This window comes from Podarcis liolepis (assembly GCF_965112155.1).
Source record: "Podarcis liolepis genome assembly, chromosome: 15".
Classification (NCBI taxonomy): domain Eukaryota; kingdom Metazoa; phylum Chordata; class Lepidosauria; order Squamata; family Lacertidae; genus Podarcis; species Podarcis liolepis.
In genome coordinates, this window is record NC_139566.1 from 19205974 (window position 1) to 19223064 (window position 17091).

Here is a 17091-nt window from a genome sequence, read left to right on the forward strand (position 1 = left end):
TGGGCAGTAGAGGAAATAGCCAGAGATGCAGAGGGTTGTGGGATTTGATCAGAAATTATTGTCAATGAATTAAACCCAGTCAACACAATGCATTCATCGTGAACATATCAGACGACACAGCGATTCTTCCAAAGCAGCTCTTTATTTGTAAGCTGGAACAGAACTGAACTGAGGAGCCCGGTCAGCCTGCTTATATAGAGCTCCACTAGAATGCAACAGTAACCATTTTCTGTAACTAGCCAATCACTGAACGTCACTTTCAATCCTTCATTTGCATACAAACTATCCAATCACTGAACGTCACTTTCAATCCTTCATTTGCATAACTATCTACAGTATCCCCCTGCTGGCCCAGGGTGAGAACTTCAGTACATAACACATCATACACTTTGCAGCATTTTCCTGCAATGGCATATTGCAAGGGTGGCACTCCTAGGGCCACATTCCTTTCTATGCAACCTTCCTGGGGGCCACATGTCAGCTGTGGGTGGGACCAGAGAGCAAAATGGAAAGCAAATGCGAACTTTCCCACTGGACAAGTAGGTTGGTTCCTACACACAGCCACACACCTTTCTCTACTCTCCAAACAAGCAAACAAAACACATTCACACCAGTCAGATGCCACTCAAGGATGGTGCAAAAGAGGCGCAATGGTGCAGGGGTGGGGTCTGGGGTCAGAGGAGAAATGAAGTGGCCCAGAGTGCAGCATTCAGCCCCTGTGCCTGATGCTCTGCACCCAAATATAATGCTAGTTCGGCATCCCATTCTCAGTGGCCACTGGTCAAATCTGATTCCGACCATAGAGGCAGACTATAGCCAGCATAGCTAGGAGCCACTGGTAGCCTTATACTCTGCCCAATTATTTAATCCCTTTTCAAAGCCATCCACATTGGAAGCTATCTCTGCTTTCTGTGGGAATTAGTTCCATAGTTTAACTTTGCACTGTATGGATAAATACTTTCTTTTATCTGAATCTTCTAGCATTCAGCTTCATTGAATGTCCACATGTTCTAGAGTTCAGAGAGAGCGACAAACACATTTCCCTAGGCCACTTTCCACACGACATGCCTAATATAACCAACTTCTATATTTTGAATATTTTGAACTTCTATATTTTGAATGTTTCCTTGATTTTATTTTCCATCTCAGGAAAACAACCCCAGTTCTGAATCACCTCCAGTATGTCCCACAATGCCTTCCTGAGATCAATGCTTCCCACTCTTTCTGCCCACTTTAAACCATATGGCCTTAAAGCCAAGAACTCCAGTTCACCCACCTTGGCCAGGAGGCTTCAGATCATGCACCAAAGGTGCATTCAGGCAGTGAGGGCAGCCATTGGGAGAGATGATGTCCATTACTGTCGGGAAGGCTTGCCTTGTAAAGGGCTCTGAAGCCCTGGCAAATGACACATCTCCCATTGCCCAACATACCACTGCTCTCATTGGATGTTAAGTGTGGCTGACGGGAGAGTTGGGAACAGCTTGAGCTTATTTGCCAAAGAGAAGTTCACCTTAACTCCAGCTGCACTTTCCCTCTCAACCACAGGGCCATTTTGCCTTAGGAGAAGAATCCTAATGGCTTTTTATGGGTTGATGTGGTGGTTTTCTGTAAAGGTAGTTTAATGGCCTGATCCAGCAGAGCTCTTCTTATCATTAAAGCCAGAGGGATTGGGTCCAAAGGCATAAAAATCAAAATACAAAGGTGAACACCCATTCTAAAGGTTGGCAAATTCACCATGTTGGCAAAATCAGCGTTTTTCTGGGCTCATGTGGAAGGGTTAGAAACTGAGGGGAAATACTCTTTTTTCTGCTACAACAAGCATGAAGATACTTACTCAGCACACATAACCACTGAGTCAGTTTGGTGGGCAATGGAACGGCAGATCATTTCAGAGGTTCCTGGGGGGGGGGGGAACACACCACACACTGCCTGCTGTGAGCAATTATTTGTTACGCTCCATTACACATTTCCTTGGTCTTTCACATTGAAATCACTGTGAGTTGAATCCACTGTGAGTTAGTCCTACTGAAAGTAAAACTGTTGAAATTAACAGATATGACCAATACTTTTCCCCCCAGGGGGTACACAAGGGTATGCAGTACCGGCACCTCTTTGTTGTTGTTGTTGTTTAAAAGTGTGGCACTTGCCTTAACAACTTCATGGTGAGTACTGGCACCTCTTTTTCTAGGAAAAAAGGACTGGATATGACTAATATTGCTGTGTCATAAATGTCTGTTTTTAATGTCCATGGAGGCACAGGTCAATTCTGCATCCAGGGCAACTGTTTACCAGCTCCATCTGGAATGCAGGCTGAGACCCTACCTGCCCGCAGACTGTCTCGCCAGAGTGGTGCATGCTCTAGTTATCTCCTGCTTGGACTACGGCAGTGCGCTCTACGTGGGGCTACCTTTCAAGCTGGGAGGAACAGTGCTGAGAGTAAAAGTCTCTTATTTAATTAGTGCAAAATACTGACTCAACCATAATGCCACCCAAGAAGACTAAGCACCCAGTGAGAGAAAACCCACATGAAAGCTCTGGAGAAGAGAATGGGAATCCCCAGGGGGAAGAAACCAGAATAGAAGAGATGACTAAAACCCCACCTGAAGTAGAAGTTCCACGGTTTTCAGAGGATTTTGAAAAGTGGAAATTAGTACAAGAATATAACTTGAAATTAGAGCTTGATAAAAATAGGCTTGAGCAAGAATTGTAAAAAGAAAAATTGAGAGCTGAGCAAGAAACTGAAAAATTGAGAGTTGAGCAAGAAACTGAACAATTGAGGCTTGAGAAAGAATTGGAAAAAGAAAAACTGAGGGCAGAGCAGGAAAGGGAACAGCAGCGGTTTCAGTTAGAGATGAGACGGTTGGAACTAATGGTATTAGAAAATAGTAATAATAGTAATAACACCGATGGGCAGAATCAAATGAAGATAGATTTAAAACGCTTTCCTGAATTTAGAGATAAGGATAGCCCAGAAGCATTTCTAGTAGCCTTCGAGAGAGCCTGTCACGATTTTCAAGTAAGAGAGGAAGATAAAATGATGATCTTGAGAGCTAGAATAAGCGGTCCTCTGGCCGAATTATAGGCTCAAATGACTGAGGAACAATCCTGAAATTTTGAGGTGTACAAGCAGTTACTATATACATGCTTTGGGATTACCTCAGAGCAGTTGTGGAAAAAATTTAGAAGTGTGACAAAGGTGAGGGAGGAAACCTATGTGCAGATGCGTGCAAAGATAAAAACTTACCTCACAATATGGTTAGAGCAAGAGAATGCAGACATAGTACCTAAGATTAGAGAAGTGATGGCGTTGGAGCAATTTTACGACACAATAAATGGCCAATTGAAGTACCTGATAAAAGAAAGAAACCCCAAGACAATAGAGGAAGCAGTGGGTTTAGCTGATAAAATAAATGAAATCAGAGACCATGGATTTGATGGGCCAAAATTTGGTGGGAGATATTGGGAAACAAACAAGAATAACTTTCAGCAAACCAAAGGAAAGTTTACCTCAGAAACCGATAAGAGAGGCAGCCCCTCATCGGGAAGCCCACATGAGAGGTGGATTTGCCCTGCCAGACTTAAAACTTTATTATGAATCAGCCGCTTTTTGCTGGCTGAGAGAATGGATGCTTCTTGAAAACACGGATGTTTTGGATTTGGAAGGTTTCAATAATGTATTTGGTTGGCATGCATATTTGTGGTATGATAAGGTCAAAGCACACAAAGCATTCAAAAACCATATTGTAAGAAAAGCACTGTTTAATGTCTGGATAAGATATAAGGATTTGTTAGAAAATAAAACCCCAAGATGGCTGTCACCTATGGAGGCAAAGGCCTAGAAAAAACTCAATATGGAGGCCAAATGGCTGAAGTATTGGGAAATTTTGGAACAAGAGGGTGACAGATTTAAATTACAGAGCTTTGAAAAATTAAAAAACAGAGTGCGAGATTGGCTCCATTATTATCAAATAATGGAGGCATATAATCAGGATAAAAAACTAGGTTTTCAGGTGGAAAAATCAAAGCTGGAAACAGAATTGTTAGACCCTAAAGTTCAGAATTTGTCAAGAATGTATAACTTGCTGTTGAAATGGAATACTCAGGATGAAATGGTGAAATCTGCTATGATTAAATGGGCACAGGATGTTGGACATAATATTATGATGGCTGACTAGGAACAGTTATGGACCACCGGTATGAAATTTACGGCATGCAATGCCTTAAAAGAGAATTTAATGAAAATGATTTACAGGTGGTACATAACACCAGTCAAGCTTGCAAAAATTTATCATTTGCCCGATAATAAATGTTGGAAATGTAATGAAATTGAAGGTACATTCTTTCACCTTTGGTGGACATGCCCAAAGATTAAGGCATTCTGGGAGATGATCTATAATGAAATGAAAAAGGTATTTAAATATACCTTCCTGAAGAAACCAGAGGAAGAAACCTTCCTCCTGGGCATGGTCGGCCAATTGGTGCCAAAGAAGGACAGAGTTTTTTTCATGTACGCCACAACAGTAGCAAGAATACTTATTGCTAAGCATTGGAAGACACAAGATCTACCTACCAGGGAAGAATGGAAGATGAAGCTGATGGATTACATGGAATTGGCGGAAATGACTGGCAGAATCCAAGACCAGGGAGAAGAGTCGGTGGAAGTAGATTGGAAAAAATTTAAAGTATATTTACCGAAATATTCTAAAATTAATGAATGTTAGAAGGATGCTGGAAAGAAGCTACATGACTTTAGTAGAAATACTATAAAGAATTAAGAATGAATAGATTGATATTGGGTAAAGGGGTAAATTTAAGGCTACATTGTGTTAAGATAAATTATGGAACTAAATTTGAGAAAGAGGGAAAGAACTTGCTGGAATAATTAATTGAACTAGATTACAAAAAAGGAGGTGTGAGGAAGTCGAGGAAATAAGCAAATGAAAGATAAAGATATGAAAATACGGGGTTCTTTTTATTTTTGTTTGTTTTTTTGGTTTTTTAAATGTTTTTGTTTTTTCTTTTTTGCCTTTTTTGTATTGTTGATGTTTTGTATTACTGTATTTATTTTTGTTTCTGAGGTTTTGTAATTGTTTATTGCTTGTATTTCTCTTTTGTTTCTCTTTTCTTTTTTTCTCTGTAATGTTTAAACTTTAATAAATATCTTATAAAAAAACAACAAAATTTGGTGGGAGATATTGGGAAACAAACAAGAATAACTTTCAGCAAACCAAAGGAAAGTTTACCTCAGAAACCGATAAGAGAGGCAGCCCCTCATCGGGAAGCCCACATGAGAAGGCACACACCCATACAGAGTTTACTGAGGGAAAAGTAAATAAAACAAGTTATGCAGGACCCAAAGACATTTCATGCTGGAGATGTGGGAAATTAGGTCGTAAACGTTTTGATTGTAAAACAGGAAAAGAAACATCTAGTTATAGTACCACACAGAAACAGACATATTGTATCCAGTCTGTGGAGCAGAGCCCAACTAGCCAGGTTGTCAAGGAAACAGACATGCCAACTAGGCCTGAGCCTGCTGAGGTAGCAGAGGCCAAAGTCCTGCACTGTTATGTGATTCAACAAGATAATCTCTTGTTAAAGAACGCTGGAGAGTATATCTGGATAGACGGAAAAAGATATCTCGGGTTAAAGGACACGGGATCTCAAGTCACCATAGTCCAGCCGGATATAATCAGGGATGATGCCATAATTCCAAGAAAAGTAATGAAATTAAAAGGAATTTTGAAACAAGCAGAAATCCTAAAGGTGGCGGAAATAGATATCAGATTCAAAAACTGGGCAGGGAAGTGGCAGGTAGCCCTGTCAGAAGAAATTCCCGCCCCTGTGCTCATTGGTTGGGACATTTTAGAACATGTGCAGAGTACTTTCATAGTTACCAGAGCAAAAGGGAGTCCACAGTCACCTAATCCTGAGGGGGTGGATACAGTAGCAGAGGCAGGCAAGGCTGAAGGACAGCAAGGGAATGATCAGTGTGAGGAAAGAAAAGACACCTTTTTATTTCCTTTGACTAAAAGTCAAACCTCAAGTTTTGCCAAAAAGCAAAAAGAAGATACTGAGTTACAAAAGTACTTTGAGGCAGCCGAGTCGGAGAGGTAGTTAACTCCTGAATGCCCAGAATGGTTTTGTTTGAGCAAGGGCCTTTTATATCGAGAAGTCCTTGACCCACCATGCGGGGGGGCGGGGGTGAAAAAGTGAAAAGACAGTTAGTAATCCCTCATACCTATAGAGAAAAGATTTTGCAACAAGCCCATAATAGCATTGTTGGTGCACACATGGGAGTTGTACATCATATCGACACTGGAGATGCTAAGCCAATTGCTGTCAACCCATATAGAATAACTGGAGAGTATGTGGGGAAAGTTAGCAATGAGATAAGGGCAATGCTGAAGGCAGGGATTATAACCACTTCGGAAAGTCCCTGGGCAGCACCCATAGTGTTATTAGACAAACCTGATGGAGCTATTAGATTTTGCCTAGGTTATAGGAAGCTGAACCATGTCACTAAAGCGGATGCCTATCCAATGCCGCGTTTAGATGACCTGAACGAAGCTATAGGCCAGTGTCATTACATCACCTGCCTAGACTTAACAAATGGGTACTATCAAGTAGAAACGGATCCTAAGGACCAGGAGAAAACTACGTTCAGAAGTCCTTTAGGGTTGTTTGAATTTAAAATAATGCCCTTTGGCTTAAAGAATGCGCTAGCAACTTTTCAGCGATTGGTGGACAAAATCCTGAATAGATTAAGAAACTGGACAGCAGCATGTCAGCAGGCGTTTGATGCCTTAAAAAGCACCTTGACATCAAATCCAGTCCTTGTTGCTCCTGATTATGATTGTGAGTTAACCGTCTTAACCGATGCCTCTAATGCCGGGATCGGGGCCATACTGTGCCAACAGGGAGAGAAGGACAACCTGCATCCCATCACCTTCATAAGCAAGAAACTACTACCAAGGGAAAGACATTATTCGACCATCGAGAAGGAATGCCTTCCATTGTATGGGCATTACAGAAGCTGAAGCCGTACATCTGGGGCCGAACTTTTACTTTATGTACTGACCATTCACCCTTGTTGTGGTTGAGGACAATGAAGACCAACAGTAAGTTGTTGAGGTGGGCCCTATCACTGCAAGACTTTAATTTTACGATTAAAAATGTGAAAGGGACCCTGAATACCGTCACAGATGCTTTGTCCAGAAGACCTGCAGTTGAAAGTTAACTGAATACCTAACATGTAACAGGTTTTTGTATATATGTATATTTTACCAGAACACAGTATTTGATGTGCAAATGTTAGATGTGATGTGAAGGGGGAAATGACAGGTTAGGAAATGCTTATTTGCCATAAAAATGTACTGCTGATTCATCAGGAGAATAACTAGGTTAAGTTATCCCTCCTGAGTCAATCTTCTTAAGGGGGGAGGAATGTGGCGTTTGCCCCCTAGGATGTGTGAAGGAAAGGGTTCAAATGGGTGTGAGGTGATTGGCCAGTGAGAATGCGAGGGGGGAGTAAAAGATGGAGTGGGAGGTTTTGAAAAGTCAGTTGAGCTCTGGGAGTTGACGGTTGAGGTCTGGGGGTTGACGGTTGAGGTTTGGGAGTTGGGAGTTGGGAGTTGAGGTTTGTCAGTTGGGAGTTGAGGCTTGGGTGTGGGAGAAGGAAGAGGGTGGATTAGGAGTGGGTTGTTTGAGTTGTATTGTGAGAGAGTGAGAGGAATTGTTAGGGAGTTAGATAGATAGTTGGGAATAATTCAGTTTGAAGTTGTAGGAACTAAGATTAGGAAACTGACCAGAGGAAAATAAACTGCAACCACATGCTTGTTCTTGCTCTTAAAAATAAACTTGATTATTTGTTTATGTTAACAACTGTCTGGACTCCGTGTGTCCCCGTGAGAAGCGGGGTGGTGGCAGCGAAGAAAGCAACCGCAGTGGTGGCACAGGGTCAATAGACCGTGAAATGTCCGGGGGCCCTGTGTGATCGCCACACCGTCCTTATGGCGAAACGGGTCGCTGGGAGAGGCGCCATTGTGCGCAGGCACGGACGACAATTGCCCGCTTCTGTGCAGGCGCGAACGGCAGCAAACCCGCCACTTACTTCCGGGTTTGCTGTGGTTGCAACTTAGAATGTCCGCGAGTGGTGGCGGTTGTAAATAGAGGTTCTACCATTTCCAACACATTTCACAGAACTTACGAATGCTTCCAGCCACCGCAGCACCTCCATGAAGAAAGATGATTCCTTTCCTGTTCCCAGCAGGTGATGTCTTGGGCCAGTACACCCTCACAGGCACCCCATCAAAAACCAGGTCCTTTATGATCAGTTTGGAGTCCTTCATTATCGGAATGAATAGGCACATGGCCCTGATTATGGAATATCTATGGCAGATGCCCATTTTTTCCAGAATTCCTGCCTGTTTAAAACAAAACATTTAGCATGCATAATTAGCATTAGATATTTTTCCACTTGCAATTTTTTAATACTTATTAAAGTATTTTGGGACTGTCTAATCCAGCCTTTAGAAATAATCATGACCAGTACTTTGACACAGGGTGAGATACCTGATACTTGTAAGACCATTCCCTGCTGAAAGGCCCATTTCCCCTTGGCCTAGGGGGCAGGGCCCAGACTCACCTTGAACAGCTAAAAGGGGATGCTGGGAGCACAGAGGGGCATTGCTGGAACAACTCTTGGGATATGGCAATTGGCTAAAAAGTTTTAAAATCTTTAATTTTAGTTCCCCTGTTTTGTTTTTGTTGGGTTGGGGTTGGTTAAATGTTTTGTTGGGATTGGCAGCTATTTTAATTTGGGTATTATTATTATTATTATTATTATTATTATTATTATTATTATTATTTTATATTGATTTATAGGTTTATTTTAGTCTGTATAAGATATTCTGTTTGTTAATATTTGATGTTTTATTATGCTTATATATGCTGTAAGCCACCCAAAGTGGCTGGGTAAACCCAACCAGATGGGCGGGATACAAATAATAAAATTAGTATTATTATTAGTATGCCAATATCACATTGACAGCAAAACAAGATCATGACCCAGCCCAAGTCAATAATTATAGACCTATTACTTTGCTTAATTGTAATTATAAATGGTTTGCGGCAATATTAGCAAGAAGACTCAAACAAGTGTTAGGAAACTTAATACATGAAGACCAGACAGCATTTCTGCCGATGAGGCAGTTAAAGATAATGTTGCAATTGCATTAAATGCTACTGAATATTTTGAAAAAAGAAATGATTAGCAATTACCCATGGTTTTTCTAGATGCAGAGAAAGTGTTTGATAATTCACTGGTCAACAACAAATTTGTTGTCTGTGTTTTTTTAGTTGATTTAGGACGAATCTGATGCGCTGAATCCAAAAATCACATTGGTTTTGCTCAATCGGGTAAAGTTTTTGAACTATGGCCACATGTCGTTTTTTTATGTTTTTGTTCACATGTATGCTTGTGTGGAGCATCTTAGAAGAAGTTGGTGGGGGTAAAATGCCATGTCGAATAATTGTTTTGATTGGAAATGATTATTTTAATGACAAGAAGTATTCAGGTCCGATAGTTCTGGGTGATTATGTTGAAAAGGGATCAGTTTGAAGTCATAAAACCTCGAAATCTTCCATAAATTCGTGCGGCTGGGATCAACAGAAAGAACTGGAGCAGCTTCAAGTATCCTGATCTTCAATCAGCACATCGTCCTGTAGCTCATTGTGATGAAATTCCAGTGCCTATCTTCGGAGATCTTCCTGACATTAGTGACAAAGATGCTTCCAGGGTTGAAGGACATGAAGAAGAAGAAGAAGTGGTTCTTGAAGATGATGCTCCCACAACCATTTTCGCAAAAGGAATTGAATGATCTAGTTCGCGACCTCAGCTTGTAAAGGACTCTGCCGAACTGTTGGCATCCAGATTGAAGGGGGGGAAACCGCTCTGACAGTGCTTGCATCAGCTTCTTCCGCAACAGGCATCAAGAGTACCTCCGTTTTTTCTCGGAAGAGAAAGACGTGGTATACTGTGCAGATATTGCGCAGCTTCTGATCAAGCTTGGAGTGCCACAGTACGAACCCAAAGATTGGAGACTGTTCATTGACAGCAGCAAGCGATCACTGAAATGTGTTCTGTTACACAACGGCAACCAGTTTGCCTCTATACCCCTGGCTCACTCGAGTACACTGAAGGAGAACTATGAAGCGGTGAAGTATGTGCTGGAGAAAATTGGTTATGATCAGCATAAGTGGTTTATTTGTGTTGACCTGAAGATGGTGAACTTTTTGTTGGGACAACAGTCTGGCTTCACCAAGTACCCATGTATTCTGTGCATGTGGGAAAGTAGGGACCGTGCTCAGCATTACACAAAGAAGGACTGGCCTGTGCGGGAGGAATTGGTGCCTTGCAAACAAAGGAACGTCATCAATGACCCTCTGGTGGACAGAGACAGAATACTCTTCCCACCGCTGCACATCAAGCTTGACTTAATCAAGCAGTTCACCAAGGCTTTGGACAAGGATGGTGACTGCTTCACTTACTTGTGCCAGGCTTTTCCAGGATTGACCATGGAGAAGTTGAAAGCTGGCATCTTTGACGGTCCTCAGATCCGTCAGCTCATCAGAGATTCAGAGTTCAGAAAGTCAATAAATGAAGTGGAACTGGAAGCATGGAAGGCATTTGTTCTGGTAGTGAAGAACTTTCTTGGCAACAATAAGGCCAGAAACTACGTAGAACTTGTCAACAACATGCTGACTGCTTTCAGAAACCTGGGCTGCAACATGAGTGTCAAGATGCACTACCTATTTTCACATATGGACCAGTTTCCTGAGAAACTGGGTTCAATGAGTGACGAGCAGGGGAGATGGAGACCAGGTATCAGAGTCACTGGGACAGTCATGATGGCTGATTACTGTTGGACTCTGAAGAAATACCTCCCTGCTGCTGAGCATTCCAGGAGTTCCAAGAAACGGAAGTTCAAGCCCTGAAGTTTGAAAAATGGTGAAGCAACATGCAATTTACATGTACTTACCTTTATCAATGCCCACCATTCAGTTTACAGTAAACCTGACCTGATGGAGAGCAACGGATGCCATTTCCTGATTCAGCAGTGCAAAAATACCCTAAATCAGTTGTAGAAATCTAGACAACATTCAAAAAGTAAAAAATTGTTACCCCGTGTAATGCTTCTTGGAGTTGGGGGTGTGAATTACTAGATAAAATGGGGTTCAGGGAGAAATTTGTGAGAGGAATAAATACATTATTAACAGAGCGATTTGCAAACAGTAAACAGAATTTTATAGGAAAAATGCATTATTGGCAAGGAAACAAGAGAAGGTTGTCTACTTTCACCATTATTGTTTATTTTGGTTTTAGAACTCTTGTGTGGGGTTATTAGAGAAAATGATATACGAAGCCTCCAAGTGAGTCTTCAAACTTACAAACTGAGGGCATTTGCGGATGATGTGGTACTGTTCATGGAAAACCTGATGAAAAATGTGGTCAAGGTACTGGAAGCAATAAAGCAGCTTGGTGATTTTATTTTATAAGAGAAAGAAAGTAGTGGGCAGCAGAGGGCGGGAGATAAAAACACTGTGGAAAGTGGACCAGATATCAAAATTTACTTGAACGGAAATCACTTTTATGATTATCTCCTATTGAAGCCAGTGCACTAAGGAAATTAAACATTCAAGAGAATTGGGGTACTTATAGAGACATACTGTGTTTTTCTGGTAATGCATGTAAAATGAAAAAGTTAGAAGAAATTCAAGAATGGGTATCAGATTGGTTTCAATATTTTCAAATTAATGAGCATTTTTTAAAAGAATTATTCTAAATTATTTTATTGACTCTAAAGGGTTGCAGCCCCTTTTATAGAGGTGTCTTCATCCCCATGATATATGTAAAATATACTTACTAGTGCCAATCCATATCCCACTAAGAAATCGTGAAGCAGCATTATTGGGCGATAGGACAGTCCTCGAGGCAGGTGGGTCCTGGTAAGACGATAAGAAACTCCCCACACTAATAGCAAGAAATGAATGAAAATAGTTGTATATAATATCAGCATCCACAGAGTTTCACCAAACGCCATTTCCCTTAAACTCAGAGGCACAGAGACAAGGACTTCGCCTTGGCCAACGCTGGTGGCTTTTATAGGAGAACAATCTATGCCATGTGGAAAAGAACACCCTAGGCCAACCCATATAATTCTCAGTTGAGAAGAAAAGAAATAGTTTAGTAATTGAATAAAACATTGCAGCTATCCTGGATTCCTGAAAGACACTGTTGTTCCTCGCACAGGGTGTGGATACACATTGGTGGGTGTGAATTTGCCTATCTTCTCCTCCCAAGGGAAGTCGTGCATAGGAGTTTGCCTGCCCTCCCACACAAAATCATTGTGCCTCTTCCCTCCCTGAGGAGTTTATCAGGGGTAATTAAAAGGGACTGCACATCAATGCAGGTGGGGTTGTCTTGCACGACACTGCAATGGCATCCTCCCAACAGGAGGGTCACTGCAACTTTCCAGAACAGTGTGGTGAGCAAAGAGGTTTGGCGCTGTGCAGGCTGACGAATTTCGAAGGGGCAGAGGAACCAGGGACCAAATTGCAAACATGTGCTGGATTATGGAGAAAGCTTATGGAGAAATTAATAATAATTGAATTTATATACCACCCTATACCCAGAGGTCTCAGGGCGGTTCACATAAAAGGATTACAATATGATAGAATGGTGGACAACTTACAAAAATTTATTAAAACAAGTGGGAGGAAAGTATAAATTTATAAAAAATAAGGAATAAGGAAACTAACAACATGGATACAATATCATCATTTGAATGGAGTATTTAAGAAAGATAGGCTACAAGGGTCTGGGGAACAAATATCACAACTGGAGAGAGACCTGTTGGAATGGAATGTAAAAGTGCTGTCTATAATTTATAAAATATTATTGGAATGGGAGACAAAGGGTGAGAAAGTAAAATCCCCAATGACACATTGTGCAATAGAAATTGGTCATAATAGAGACATGGAAGCATGGGGACGATTGTGAAATATGGATATAAAATTTATAGCATGTTATGGTTTAAGAGAAAATGATCTATCAATGGTATCTAACCACTGGCAAAAATGGCAAAAATGTATAAATCTAAATCAAATAAGTGTTGGAAATGTAAAGAGAAAGAAGGTTCTTTTTATCATGTGGTGGTCTTGTAGTAAGGTTAAAGCTTACTGGGAAATGATATATCATGAATAGAAAAGGATGTTTAAAATAATGTTTATAAAAGCCCAGAAGCTTTTCTTTTGGGAATTATAGGGACAGAACTACCTAAACTGTATAGAAACTTGTTCGTGTATGCTACTACAGCAGCAATAATGCTACTTGCCCCCAAATGGAAAGAAGTAGAAGTCCCAGCAAAGGAAGAATGGATACAGAAAACTTAAGGAATATGCAGAAATGGCAAAACTTACCAGAAAAATAAAAAACCCAGATAGCAAACTTTTTATAAAAGAATGAAAATGGTTTATTGAATATTTACAGATACATTGTAAACAGATAAGAACATTGGCAGGATTATTGTTACAACCTGCAGTTTCAAAAGAGTATATATTTAAAGTAGAAGAATAAATTAAGTTAATTTGAAAATGCAGAAGATATTAAAAATAAATATCCCTTCCTCCCTCTCTCTCTCTCTCTTTCTCAATGTGAAGTCCCAAAATTGTCACATCATAACTCCAGGCAGATGTTGCTACATAATATCTGCTTGAGGTTGAAGATTTAGCAACGAGAAACATCTGTGCAAAAAGCTAAGCCAAGTCCTTTGTAGTGCAATCAGTCCATTTCATTATACCCACATTCGACAGAATTCTAGTCAAACCCAGATACCCGGACACACAAAAGGCAAGGCATTATGCTGCTCTCTCCATATCAGGCCAACAAGCAAGAAGATGCCGTTGGATCAGGTGTTAAGAGGTGGGTGGTCAGGGCAGCCCTCTGCTGCACCCTATCTGCAGGGGGCTCCCAGAGAAGGACCCACCATCCTAAGGTCCAGCTAGGAAGGGCAAGGGTGTCTATAAAAAAGGTAAAGGGACCCCTGACCATTAGGACTAGTCGTCGCCGACTCTGGGGTTGCGGCGCTCATCTCGCTTTACTGGTTGAGGGAGCCAGAGTACAGCTTCTGAGTCATGTGACCAGCATGACTAAGCCGCTTCTGCTGAACCAGAGCAGCGCACGGAAACGCCTTTTACCTTCCCGCCAGTGCGGTCCCTATTTATCTACTTGCACTTTGACGTGCTTTCAAACTGCTAGGTTGGCAGGAGCAGGGACTAAGCAACGGGAGCTCACCCTGTTGCAGGGATTCGAACTACCGACCTTCTGATCGGCTCTGTGGTTTAACCCACAGCGCCACCCGTGTCCCAAGGGTATCTATACCCTTCACAAATTAGGGCCATGATACCTGAAGGAACTCCGCACGTGGGCCTATTCAGATCAGACGTGCACACCTGAAAACAGACTGGGATCTACCCAGGCCCAGATGAGATATGGATCTGTTGCCAAGTGCCAATCTATGTCCCAAGAGTCACTATTGGTACTAACTGAAGTTTCAGAATTCAACTCCTTGCAGAACACATTGCAGAAATCCAGATGGAAGGTTGCCAGTGTTAATTCTGAGATGAAGATAAAGCTGCAGGCCAGCATTTATTCGTCCTCCCCCCAACCCCACCCCGCTCCTCTTTCTCCATTTGCTCTCCTTTCCCCCTGCTTCCTCGGCACTTCCCTCGATCTGCAGCAGGCTGCTTCTTTCTGTCTTTCTATCCAGTGGCAGCAGGATGCCTGGAGCTGACAAGGAAGGTAAGGAGCCGCCCCGGGTGTCACTACCGAGGGGGTGACAAAATACCGGGCGGCACTCATCGTGGCACCTGCAGTGCGCCCAAGTCATGTGTCTCGCAGGCTTTGCGCTGCCCAAACGGCCCGCCCACTGCCTCTCCCCCAGATGTAGGGCGGTTGAGTGGGAGGAAACAGGCTCCTGAACACGCCACCCCAGGTGCCCGAGCGGCTTCCTCCGCCGCTGCAGACAAGTACGCCCAAAGGGAGAGGGGAGTCCTGTTATGTACTGAAGTTCTCACCCTGGGCCAGCAGGGGGATACTGTAGATAGTTATGCAAATGAAGGATCGAAAGTGACGTTCAGTGATTGGATAGTTTGTATGCAAATGAAGGATCGAAAATGACGTTCAGTGATTGGCTAGTTACAGAAAATGGTTACTGTTGCATTCTAGTGGAGCTCTATATAAGCAGGCTGACTTGAGCTCCTCAGCTCAGTTGAAGGTGATAGACTATATGGAACTGGCGGAAATGACTGGCAGAATTCGAGACCAGGGAGAAGAGTCGGTGGAGGAAGATTGGAAGAAATTTAAAGACTATTTACAGAAACATTGTAAAATTAATGAATGTTAGAATGATGTTGGAATGAATCTAGGTGATTTTAGCAAAAATGTATCAAAGATTTAAGAAAAACAGACTGTTAATTGGTGAAAAGAGGGAAAGTAAACTTAGATCAAGATCAAGATAAATTTTCAGGATAAAAATTTTGAAGAGAGGGAAAGGATTTGCTGAAATGGATAATTGACTTAGAATACAAAAAAAGGAGGTGTGAGGAGGTCAGGGAAACAAGCAAATGAAAGATAAGCTATGGGAAGGTTCTATTTGTTTTTTCTTCTTTTTTCTTTTTTCTTTTTAATTGTTTTTATTTTTTATTTTTTATTGTGATGTGTTGGTTTTGTTATTGTTCAATTTGGTGTTTTTTCTTTTGTCTTTTTGTAAACTTAAAACTTTAATAAATACTATTTTAAAAAAATAATAAAGTCAAATTAATGGGATGTTGAAAGGAAACCTGGTACAAAGCAATTAGCTTTCTAGCAACGTATATATACCAGAATAAAATTGCCCTTTCCATTGTATATAACTCCACAATTAAAACAAGAACACGGATTAATTGCTGGGATTATAGCCAATTTATGTTGTTATTTTTGTTTTGATTACCCTGTATGGACGACAAGGAGTAGTGTAGCAAAAGGCTGGTAAAGCATAACTCGGGCATAGGCAAACTGGGCCCTCCAGATGTTTTGAGACTAGAGTTCCCATCATCCCTGACCACTGGTCCTGTTAGCTAGGGATGATGGGAGTTGTACTCCCAAAACAGCTGGAAGGCCAAGTTTGCCTATGCCTGGCATAACTATTTCAACTATTTGGAGATAGAGAGTGGGAGGAGAGGGAAAGAGGCCTCTCAAAGAGAGGATAATAAATCAAACAGCAGCATTTCAGCATTTCAGCATTTCAGAGCATTTTTACACCGACCTGGAAACTCACCCGTCGCTTCCGGGCAAAAACTTCAGTCAGTGGTGGAGTTAGCTGCACAGACGCCCGGAGCAACAGCCATGCCGTGCATCTGGGGGGGGGCGGGCGAGCTGGGGCGCGCGCGGTGGTCTGCTGTGGGCAGTGGTGGCAACTCGAGCTGCTGCACATGGGGCAGCAGGGCGAGCCCCCTGCCGTGTGCCTTTTTGTCACCCCACCTCAGGGATGACACACAGGGCGGGCTGCCGCCACCGCACACCCCTTCCTACGCCCCGGGTGCCTCCTAATAATAAGAATTAAGCCTCGTGTCTGTGTTTGGGTGCTTCCACTTCCACCCCCTTCCCTTGCCTGCCGGGTGCAGGCGGACTCTTCTTCAAACTGACTTTGCCCAAGGAAAGTTCCCCGTTTCCCCTCCCCGCCTCCTCTCAGCCTTCCCCAGGACCAATAACAAGCTGCTCTAAGGGACAGCAGCATCGCATTTTCAGATTTGGGCCAGCCTCCCACCCCCTATATGGGATGCGGGTGGCGCTGTGGATTAAACCACAGAACCTAGGACTTGCCAATCAGAAGGTGGGTGGTTCGAATCCCCGCGACGGGGTGAGCTCCCGTTGCTCGGTACCTGCTCCTACCAACCTAGCAGTTCGAAAGCACGCCAAAGTGCAAGTAGATAAATAGGTACCACTCCAGCGGGAAGGTAAACAGCATTTCCGTGCGCTGCTCTGGTTCG

The 17091-nt window shown here is 42.3% G+C and overlaps 1 protein-coding gene across 4 annotated transcripts in view; it reads right to left on the reverse strand.

The window, feature by feature from the left end:
* The window catches only part of LOC310694787 (arylacetamide deacetylase-like 4), a 34193-nt gene extending 21910 nt beyond the window's left edge, over positions 1-12283 (reverse strand). The window contains exons 1-3 of one of the 4 annotated variants that reach the window (XM_083478357.1): positions 11928-12283; positions 8210-8426; positions 1835-1898 (exon numbers count right to left, since the gene is read on the reverse strand). In XM_083478357.1, the coding sequence (XP_083334483.1) occupies positions 1835-1898; positions 8210-8426; positions 11928-12104 (458 nt within the window). In that variant the 5' untranslated portion in view covers positions 12105-12283. The other 3 variants (XM_083478356.1, XR_014519815.1, XR_014519816.1) reach the window with 3 other exon arrangements.
* Positions 12284-17091: the final 4808 nt, after the last annotated feature.